The sequence below is a fragment of the Daucus carota genome, chromosome 7 (assembly GCF_001625215.2).
Source record: "Daucus carota subsp. sativus chromosome 7, DH1 v3.0, whole genome shotgun sequence".
Classification (NCBI taxonomy): domain Eukaryota; kingdom Viridiplantae; phylum Streptophyta; class Magnoliopsida; order Apiales; family Apiaceae; genus Daucus; species Daucus carota.
Window position 1 is genome coordinate 21,730,895 of NC_030387.2, and position 11,580 is coordinate 21,742,474.

The 11,580-nt window shown below is 36.8% G+C and overlaps 1 protein-coding gene across 1 annotated transcript; it reads left to right on the forward strand.

The window, feature by feature from the left end:
- The first annotated feature begins 4,392 nt into the window (after positions 1–4,392).
- On the forward strand, positions 4,393–10,856 carry LOC108196518 (sodium/hydrogen exchanger 1). Its single transcript, XM_017363836.2, has 15 exons — positions 4,393–4,528; positions 4,818–5,053; positions 5,150–5,268; positions 6,155–6,252; positions 6,924–6,983; positions 7,206–7,252; positions 7,333–7,527; positions 8,203–8,249; positions 8,541–8,607; positions 8,734–8,834; positions 8,927–9,028; positions 9,139–9,277; positions 9,360–9,422; positions 9,612–9,695; positions 10,231–10,856. Exons 2-15 carry the CDS (start codon positions 4,874–4,876, stop codon positions 10,558–10,560), a joined length of 1,632 nt encoding a protein of 543 aa, XP_017219325.1. The 5' UTR covers positions 4,393–4,528; positions 4,818–4,873; the 3' UTR covers positions 10,561–10,856.
- Positions 10,857–11,580: the final 724 nt, after the last annotated feature.

The following is an 11,580-nucleotide window of genomic DNA, read 5'->3' on the forward strand; positions in this document are numbered from 1 at the left end:
CAGGAGAGCTGTCGGGGGAGGAAATAACAAACTCACTAAAACCTTCCCCGGGCGCGCCCTCGGATCCAGCAGAGCTCTCTTCGTGGGCTGGAGAATTGGAGGGGGAGTAAGGAGAATCTTCAACCGCAATACTCTTTCCCTTATCAGCCTTGGAGGGCGCGGCCTCGGGTGTTTTGTCAGCCGCTGTTGTCATAGAAGGCGCGGCCTTGGTGGTTTTGTCGGTTTTGAAGCGTGTAGGGACGTCCTCAAACCAGGATTCGATTTCCGAATCATAGTCAGCTGGGCGCGCCCATCCTGTAGGTTGTTGTGCATTCTGTATACCCTCATGTTGGGGGGAGGAAGAGTCCATATCTGAAATAAAAGTGCCTTCTGCTATTTGGGAATTGATTTTATCTAAAAGCTCTTTGGGAACTCTTTGAGGGCTTCTTGGAGGAGAAGGAGGAAAGACCTCAGGAGGAGACACTGATATACCGATACGATTCAGGAATTCTCGAAATGGATAAAAAGGTGGAGACGCGCCCTTGTCTGCCAGCTGACAAGAAAAAACAAGAGAGACTGTAAGGGCGCGCCCCTGGAAATGAATACTGAGAAAGAACGATAAAGTAACATAAAGGGTATAAGTAGACACTGTTTGGATGTGGACGAATAGTAAAGGCCGCGCCCTACATACGACGGCGCGCCCTTGACTACTCATGAAAGGAAAGGAGAAAAAGCATTTACGAAAGATGCCATGAGGGTGGTAGATCCAAGTAAAGATGGAGATATAATTAAAAGATGTCGGCGAGGAAGGCGCGCCTTGACGCATAGGCGCGCCCTCCGTATATGTTGACGTTGTTACGCGAACAAATAGCGTTTTGTTGTTAACTACAGTTTTTGGATCAAACACGGGCGGGAGTAATATACACACATACGTATACATATATATAACTGTAAGAATATGAAGAACAGCGAGAAGATGAAAGGACATGTTGCTAGATCTAACGCAATATATGGTGAAACCTTGCAAAAGAGTGACGAAAACATACCTTGAGATCCGGGGAGTTGATTTGCTGGGAGAAAATCGTCGAAAGTGGCCGGGAAACGGTGAATCGCCGGTTGAAACTTGAAATCGCCGCCGGAAGAGAGAGAAGAGCGAAAATGATGAAAGAGGCGAAGTAGAAGGGTATTTCTAGTGGAAGGGTTTTTCTGACAGCTGTCCATTGCAACGGTTACAACTTTTCAAATTCTTCGAAAAATTGAGGTCGCGCCGTTCGAAGTAAGGGCGCGCCCTGATTGGGAATTCAAGCTTGAAGGAAGGAAGGCGAAGGGTGGCGCTGAAAAGATTTCACAGACATCTACGATATCTACAAAATCTGGGGAGTACTTGTTATAGTCAGTTTTGGCCATGAGCAGGGGGGCAAAGGCGCGCCCTCCACGGGGTAGTCCCGGGAGGCGCGGCCGTGTGTCTTAAAGGTAAGTGTACCATGTCTGAAGGGTAAAGAGAAATAAATGATAAAGACGAAGGGCGCGCGCTCCGTGGTCGCGCCCATAGGTAAGTAATATGTGTATGAGGTTGAGTGAGTCTCGATGACGACCCTTCCGAGGGATATGAAGATTAGTGCCAGGCTCATCTGGAAGTTATCAGGCTCATCTGGTAGTTCCCGGGTTACGACCGGGCGTGATCTATAATCCCCAATCCTGCTATCTGCCGGGTTGTCCTCGTGCGGGGGCTTGGGGTGATCATGATTGTAGAAGGCCCTCAGGGGTGACATGAAGGCCGATCATATGTCCGGGTCCTGTATTCTGGTGAGTTAGCCCTCATTGGGGGACTGGGACGATCGTGTAACTTGGCTCCTCATTGGTCTTACCTCTTAGTGAGAACCTTCACTAGGGGGTAAGGTAGCGTCCCTACGTCTCATAGAAGTGGTCACGGCTCTATCCGATGTCTCCTCCATGCTACGAAGAGTAGCGGTTAGTGTCATCTCTCGTAGTGGAGATGATGCTGTATCCGTGATGTACTTGGACTAGTAGTCTAGGGTAATTGCCTCAAGGCATACTTCTAACTGGAGTAGAACTCTAAGTGATAAGTCACCGACCCATGGTTGGTCTTATCCCCAAGAGGCCTAGTCCTGATCAAACTAGGAGTCTTGGTTCTATAGAACTACGTACGGCTTGATCCCCTATATAAAGGGGTACGTAGGCACATCAAGGAGATATATCGAGAGTTGTGAGAACGAGAGCAGAAATATATTCCCTTGATCTCAACCACCCTCAAACACCTAAAAATCACCGCCCACAGCGAATTTTCGTCATATAATCACCGTGAAACACCTAAGTCCGTCAACGAACCTCACGTTTGTTGATTCACCAAATTCCTCTATCAACACATTCTATCTTCTTCAAGAAATATGTTGCAATTGTAGACTAGAGGGAAAAACATCCTTGCTCTCCTAACACTAATTTCTCGATGCTTCTAAACCTTATTCTCCAAAATTTCCTCAAATCTGACGCATACGTGCTCCCTTGAACGCACTCCAACCATGCTGACCCTTTATCTATAATTTTAGCCAACCTCCTGTGGATGACTATATTTGTCGAACTTCTACTTGCCTGTAAAAAATCTGTAAGAAGATTACACATCATTTATTATCATATTAAATTGATATATTCTATTTAATAATAATAATCTAAATATTAATAAGTACTATTTTTAAATTATAGTCAATATCATCGAAATACAATGTTTTATAAATTTAACAAATTTTACATAATATTTTATAAATTCAATTTAGCTAACGATTATATTATTGATTCTTTTAGATTAGACAACAGATACTACGAAAATTTCTCATGGGTATTTTCAAGTCATTCCTTAAACGTATGTTATGTATCCACTCATTAAACAGTGAATATGCTTAGTGCTTAAAATATATGTGAATCAGACCTACCTATATTGTGCCCTGGACAGCGTTTGTAACTACAAACTATGGCTATTTAACATACTTTGTAAGTTTGAACTATTGCTATTTAACATACTTTGTTAACTCCTGTTGGCCCCTTCAAATCTTGTTTATAATTTTATAATCGGGTATGAATAATATTTTTTTGAATATACTCCCTCCGTTGCAATTTATATGTCCATTTTCAAGAAAAAATTTTGTTTCAAATTACTTGTCCACTTCAACTTTCAATGCAAAATCATATTTTCAAAGTCAATTCTACTTCACATATCTTTTATTTATATTTCCTAGATCAATCTCACTCCACATATATTGATCATTTAATGCAATTAATTCGTGAATATCCACCTTTCTTAAACTATGTGATATTTTTAAAGTGGAAATATAATTTGAAACGGAGGGAGTAATATGTAAAAATATTAATGTCAAATACATTAGTTACATGGTTAAAAAAGAAAATACAACAATTAAAAAATATAATCAATGTCACAGTGAAGGAGAAGAGAGAGTACTGTTACATAAATTCTATAAGTTGATGGATTTTTATTGGGGCAAATTAATTTATAGGTCCTTGAACTATTGACGTTTTATTGTCTAGGTCCCTGAACTAAAGATTCCGTATTTCAGGTCACTTAACTTTTCTATTTTCTGATCTAAGTCCTTCCGTCAAAAAGATTCTAACGGTGTTAACTAGGGTTCTTGAGTTTCATACAGATCAAAGCAATTTTGAAGGTGTTAGTGATATCCAAACTCAAAGTTCAAATAGTCAAATTGAAGCTTGAATCACTAGCGACACTCATATGACAACAGTTTTCACAAATTAGATTTAATTTTAAAAAACCCCAAATTTGACCATAAATTTAGGGTTCTTTATCGAATTTAGTGACCTAAATTTATAAAATTTTAAATTGAACATAATTTTTGAAAATTGGTGTCATATGAGTGTCGCCAGCGACTCAAGCTTCAATTTGACTACTTGAACTTTGAATTTGGATATCACTAACACCTTCAAAATTGCTTTGATCTGTATGAAACTCAAGAACCCTAGTTAACACTGTTAGAATCTTTTTGACGGAAGGACTTAGATCAGAAAACAAAAAAGTTGAGTGACCTGAAATACGGAATCTTTAGTTCAGGGACCTAGACAATAAAACGTCAATAGTTCAGGGACCTGCAATTTAATTTTCCCATTTTTATTGATTCCTACTTTTTTATAATGGTGAACCTCTCTTCAAATTCACCAACTACATCAATAAAAATTTACCAAATTTATAGAATTTGGTGGATAGCATGTGCCAATAGGCACACACCAGACAAACACTTATAATATCCTCTCAAATTTTCCTTAAAGAGATGTTTCTAAATTCTAGTCTTCAAAATGATAAGTACACAGAGCTGTGGGTTCGTGTGACAGGAGTGGCGCAGAGAGATATAAATAGCATAAATGCATGAGCTGGCGTGTAAAATAATTAAAATTACAGTAAAAGACAGACTAAACACAAGTATGTACAGTGGTTGTTAGTACTTTTCAATTTCTGCCCGTCTCTTTGCTTTCTCTCTACTGTTCTGTTTCACTTCATCATCACCAGGTCTCTCTCTCTCTCTCTCTCATTTCTCGCTTGTATATTTTAAGCTTTGGTTTAACTCAATATTCTTGCTAATCTCATGTAGTTACTTTACTGAATTTATTTCTTTCTTTGCTTTATTTTCCCTGTAAGCTTAATGTTTGTGTATGTGTGGTAGGGAAAAATGATGATATTATGATATCAAGAACCATTTGCTAATTTGATAACTAGGAACTTAAATTGCACGACCCTTTTATTAAATTTGAGTTATTTTTAATCTTAGGACTAATTTTGGCATTTTCTTGATTGACAGAGTTTGCATAGTAGCTGTGGCAATTTAAATTTGAAGGAGAATTGGGTTGAATCAAGATGTTGGGGTTATTTGATTTGGCCTTTTTATCAGCAAAAGCTAGTAACTTTGCTACCTCTGATTACAGATCAGTGGTGTCTGTCAACTTGTTTGTTGCACTTCTCTGTGCTTGTATCATTGTTGGTCACCTTTTGGAGGAGAATCGTTGGATCAATGAGTCCATTACGGCGCTTGCAATTGTAAGAATTTAATTTGTCGTCGTGTGTGTCGTGTGCTTGCGCACATTATGTTCTGCTATTCGTGACAAGGGACTAATTTGTATTTGCGTTTGACAGGGGCTATGCACTGGAATTGTAATTTTATTGATAAGTAAAGGAAAGAGCTCACATCTTTTAGTTTTTAGCGAAGACCTTTTTTTCATTTATCTTCTTCCGCCTATCATTTTCAACGCTGGGTATGTTGTACTATAATTACACACATTGCATTTGTTTTCAATTTAGGAGACATTGACTGTTAGTGACTTAATGTTATTCTAACTCTGTCTCAAGATTATTTGATGTGAATTTCAAATTTAATGCCTTTGAAGGATTAACTTCTTAAAACAGCGAGCTCTCGCCTCTCTTTGTATATATGCAAAGTTACTACGGTTTTTAAAGTGACAAAATTGTTGAAGTATAAACAAATAAAAACTCTTAATATTGCCATCATTCCTTAGAAACTACTTTTGAGCTGTCTCTCGGCTGTGAAGATTTTGTGAGGCAAGATTCATCCAAAGATTTCGGCGCCCCACATTTTGTACAGAATTACACCCGGACAGAATTGTTAAGATCACATCCACAGATAATGGAGGTTGTTTAAAAGCACGATAGAAAAAGTAAATGAAACACCAAATTGTTGTGGAAACTTCATGGAGGATAAATTCACCAATCTACTATTATTATATATTATCTACTCTGAAAACTGTAATATTATTGAACTTGGTTCTCTTACTATTTCTAGTAGAATCTATACGAAGATTGTGATATTCAAGTCAGTTCACTTCGAACCTCTACTTGTTAGTATTTGCTATGCGCCTGAGTAATTATGCAATCATTGGAAAATTATGCTCGTGAGATTAAATTTTAATAGCTGGTTCTGATTTGCATGTGTTTATAAAATTACTGAGCATTTTTTGGCACTAGTATCCATATTTTATAATCAAAACATAATCGCACTCCTCTTTCAAGTTTATTATCTCTTGGTCATTTTGAATAGTGGATATGTGGGCAAAGAACTAATTTATTATATTGCATATACATGATCTCATTAATTTTTATATGCTTCTCATATGAATGTACCAGGTTCCAGGTGAAAAAGAAACAATTTTTCCGCAACTTTATGACCATTACTCTTTTTGGTGCTGTTGGTACTCTCATATCCTTCAGCATCATATCTTTAGGTATGGTATTCAAGACACCCTTGTTATCATTGGCTGCTTCTTCTGTTGTTTTTAAAAAGAAAGTCTTATAATTATTCCAAGAATTTTTTTTTGGGTCAAGAACCACGTTAGCATTTGTTAATGCTCTTGTGATGACTTTTCTGAGCTATTACACAATTATACACATGAAGCTTGTAGCTTTATTTCATATATAGCAGCCCAGTTGTGTCTAGGTATTTAAAGAACAGTTTCTGAAAAATAATTACTCAGAAGAAGCAGAAGTGATGTGGTAGGTTTAAAATAGTACAATATCTTCTGTGCTGTACAGTTTCAAATGGTAGTCCATGTGACAGTAGTTTACACTGATGTGAAAATTTTATCAGCGCTTAAAATGGCAAAAAATTAATACTTGACTAATCCTTCTCTTTATTATAATCAGAAGCGGGATTCACATCTTTACTTTTGGATGCACAAACTATTTATTGCTAATTTATTAGTTTATCTATATTTACTAATTCCAGAAAATAGGCTTAAACCTTATAGTCCTTTCATCTTTCTTTTTGTGTGCGCAAATCTATTACAAGGAATGTTAATTCAATGTTGATTTGATATGCAAACTCCTTTTGGTTTATCTTAATAAGAGCAGGCACAGCAATGTTACAGCTAACAGTTTCTTCAATTTTCTGAACTAGGTGCTATCAATATTTTCAACAAAATGGATATAGGTTCTCTTGAGATGGGAGATTTCCTAGGTAAGATATTCTATTCTTTCCATTATTCTTGAACATTATAATATAAATTTATCAAAGGTCATATCTGGAGCAATATACAATTGCCTACATGCCATCAGCCAAGTCACCAATTCAAAGTTCGGAAACACCCTATCTTCCAGGCCCTGTTAATGTGGAAATGCGCTGGGTATGACGTATATTATTCAAGTTATATTCTAATTTTGTGGTTTTGATGTAATTCAGCTATTGGTGCAATCTTTTCTGCGACAGATTCTGTCTGCACTCTGCAGGTATATAATTTTCTCATTTAACACTACTAATCCTGAAGCTGATTTTTTTTTTTTTCTTAACACTTTACCTAATGTTACAGGTGCTCAATCAGGATGAGACGCCGTTATTATACAGTCTAGTTTTTGGGGAAGGGGTTGTAAATGACGCCACATCTGTGGTGCTTTTTAATGCAGTCCAGAGCTTCGACTTATCTCATTTCAGCCCTCTAATAATTCTCCAGTTAATTGGCAATTTTATATATTTATTTATTGCGAGCACTCTACTGGGAATTGTAGTAAGTCTCCCTCCCTCCCTCCCCTCCCCCCCCCCCCTCTCTCTCTCTCTCTCTCTATATATATATATATATATATAGGCTAGTGATCAAATACAAATCATTCTTAAAATACAAACTAAGAACCTCCTATTTTACACTATCTACGCACCCCATTTGCATGACCCATCATCCAACCACCTATCTCGATCCCGACCACCACCCTGCCACCCCTCCACTCAGCCCCACTAGTCGGCAAATTTGCTAATAAATTCGCTGGTCGCTGCTATATATTTTAGTGATATTCGCTTCAGAAATTAGTGATTACTGCTTTAGAAATTAGTGATCACTACTTCAGAAATTAGTGAAATAAAGAGAACAGAGAACAGAATCTGGACAGAATATGGTGATTCGCTATTTTTTATGATCAAATATATTGATGTTATCTGATGGTTGTAGCGGCTTTGGTAGTATATATTGGATGATTGTGATGATATATATAGATTGTATGTGTAGATATAAGGTATATATATGTAGATGAGTGAGTAGTTTTTAGTTTGTATTTTAGCTTGGTTTGTATTGGAGTAGCACTCTATATATATATATATTCCCTCTCATTAGCAGAAGTCGAGAATTTTTCCAAAGATATGTCCTAGGTTATCAACAATTAGTATGTAACAATACTCTCATCTTCTGCAGGCTGGACTTCTTAGTGCATTTGTCATTAAAAAGCTGTATTTCGGACGGTCAGTAATTATCTCTATACTAGTAATCTGAGCTAACTATTTTGTTCTTCAGTCCAAGGTTTAAAATATTAAGATAATTACGTGCATTGCTGTCGTAACTAGTAAAATTTTGATTTGCCATCTGTCTACACTTTTGTGTCAATATCTGTTTCAGTATATTAATTGCGGTGATGCAATGACTGAAGTTTCGTTTCATGTTTATGTTCATTTTATGCATATGGAGTAGGTTGTTATTTCAATGAGTTCTCAATAGCACAACCTCTTTACACACGGTTTCCTGATAATTTTCAGGCACTCGACTGATAGAGAGATTGCTCTTATGATACTTATGGCCTACCTTTCATATATGCTTGCAGAGGTAAAAATTTCACTGTTACCTGACCCCTTCATTGCTTCCATTATGATGTCCGTTTTGTAATTAAGAATAATGGATGGGGATGTTAATTCCTTGACTGTCTATGGTCAATCTTAATTTGTCTCACAGTTGTCCGATTTAAGTGCTATCCTCACCGTCTTCTTTTGTGGGATTGTGATGTCCCACTATACATGGCATAATGTCACCGAAAGTTCAAGAGTCACTACCAAGTAAGTAATTCCTGAAAACATTACTTTTAGAAATAGAAGGAAATGCTTTATTATATGAATTTTATAACCTATGGTTCTTGCTATTATATCAGGCATGCTTTTGCGACCTTGTCATTTATTGCTGAGATATTCATCTTTCTTTATGTTGGCATGGATGCGTTGGACATAGAAAAGTGGAGATATGTAAGCGACAGGTATCATATATTTGTACAGAAAAAAGTCACTAGTACACTTCTGTGCATCAAATTAAATGATCATTTTATTGGATGCCCTTAATTTCCCTTCTCTCCCTCCTCTCGACCAGCCCTGGAACATCAGTTGCTGTGAGCTCAATTCTGCTTGGATTAATATTGGTTGGCAGAGCGGCCTTTGTTTTCCCCTTGTCATTCTTGTCCAACTTGTCAAAGAAGACTCCTACTGATAAAATTGAACTGAAGCAGCAGGTGCGAGCATACAATGTTTTGGTTTCACTGTCCCATGCATAATTTTATGTAAAATAACTGAATTTTTTTTCTAACTTTGCAGGTAACAATTTGGTGGGCTGGTCTTATGCGAGGTGCTGTTTCTATGGCCCTTTCTTACAATCAGGCAAGTATATTATTATTGAAGAAGTCATGCACAAAGCAATCCGAGAACTAAATAATTTTATAATAATTTGCTGTTTTTTCCTTTATACTTCCTGGAGTCCACTAGCAGTGCAATGGGTGAAAAATGTGATGTGGTTCATGATTTAAGTAATAAATGACATGTACTGATTTACTGATCGTCTTTATGCAGTTTACAAGAGCAGGTGTTACTCAGTTACGCGGAAATGCCTTCATGATCACTAGTACCATCACTGTTGTCCTGTTCAGCACAGTGGTAAGACATCCTAAATTTCTTCACAATTCTGCCAGCCAACCGAAGTTTTTTGAGTCATACCATATACTAAGCAGGTTACGGTAATACTCAGGGAGAACTTTATCTTCTGTTACAGTTCATTTGCTATTGAATATACGAGGACTGTCTCCCAAATCTTATATACATATTTCAAACAGCGGGCTAGAGAATTTGTTCTTCATGAACATTGGTTAACCAGAGAGACCTGTATCAAAGCTTTTCATAGTGACTAAACATTATAAGAGATTACGTAAAGTAGTTGAAACTTAATTTGAGCTGAATTGACCTCTCAGACTGTATCATCACTAAAAATAGTTGTGGCCAGATAAGCACCAGAAACAAGCATTTAGTCACTCATTGGCAGGTCACTCAATGTGCAAGTCTAATATAACTTAATGATTTGCAACTGAAATCTTGTTGGGAATGCTAAGGTTAAGCTGGAGTTTGCATTTTAATGTCTTGAATTAATAGAAAGTCTCTCAAACTATCTCTAATTTTGATTTATCGGCTTATTCAGGTCTTTGGGTTGCTGACGAAACCACTGATTTTACACTTGCTACCTCCCTCAAAACACTTGAGCAGAATGATCTCATCAGAACCGACCACTCCAAAATCTTTTACCGTACCACTTCTGAATGGACAAGAGTCAGAAACTGATCTAGACGTAGCGCCAGGTATACCTCGTCCATCAAGCATAAGGATGCTCCTAGCAAGACCCTCCCACTCGGTCCATCATTATTGGAGGAAATTTGATGATGCTTTCATGCGTCCTGTTTTTGGCGGGCGGGGATTTGCACCCTACATTCCTGGCTCCCCAACTGAACAAAGTGTTCCAGAGTGGCAGTAAGAAGTAACCAACAAATCCTTGGTTGCAATGAGAAGTAACAAGCAGAAACAGAGACATGGAAACTTCTGCTATATATGTACATAACGCGGTTAGAACAAGTTTCTTTCTTCCGTCACAAAATTATACATTGTAGTGTTCGTCGGTCCGGTTAAGTTCTGCCTTAAGATTCGTCATTAAATTAAGCGTCTATAGGTATATTAAGGTTGATCATCAAACTTAGAGTACCGCAAGGTTGATATAATTAAACTTAAGAGTTTGTACATAATTAAACTTTAGAGTTATGCAGTTTGTTGCCAGGTACTGTATATCAAAGTAGAGATTAGTTCAAGAAAAAGAACATATTTTAAATAAATAAATAGGTAATTCAAAAAAGACGGCCTTGGAATTCATTTAATTCTAGAAATAATTGTAAATAAATATAATATATGTATATTATCATATATACTTTGTCACTATAGTTTGTTGATATTGGTTTAACAACTTCGTGGGCAATGAAGCAAGTGACTACGAATCGAAGATGCCCAAATGCAGATCAACTAATACTCACAAAGCATTCAGGACTTCATCTTCATGACTTTATATTCTCATTTTATTATTATTTTCATTGTTTCTTATATTCGTACTAGGAAAATTATTTTTTAGCATAAAGTATATTAATATACATACTATTAATATATTGTTCTCGTACCCTTCATAGATTTTATTTTTATTTTTGATAAAAAAGAAACAATTCATCAGTTAAAATTCATACAACATCTACAAATATAATCGATATCGGACAAATGCCGAAAAATATCGTTGCTCGAAAAAAAAATATCGGACAAATTGATGTGCTGTGATAACGTCCCACTCTGGTGTAGCACGGTGGCCGGCATACCAAACTTGACTGAACTTTTGGATTGCACGCAAAATTGCTTGCTTATTCAGCCGTGGCAACTCTATTCATGACTTGTCGCTGTAAAAGCGGAGCTAAAATTTGCTAGTATTATAAATTTATTATTATTTTTATACGAAATTAAT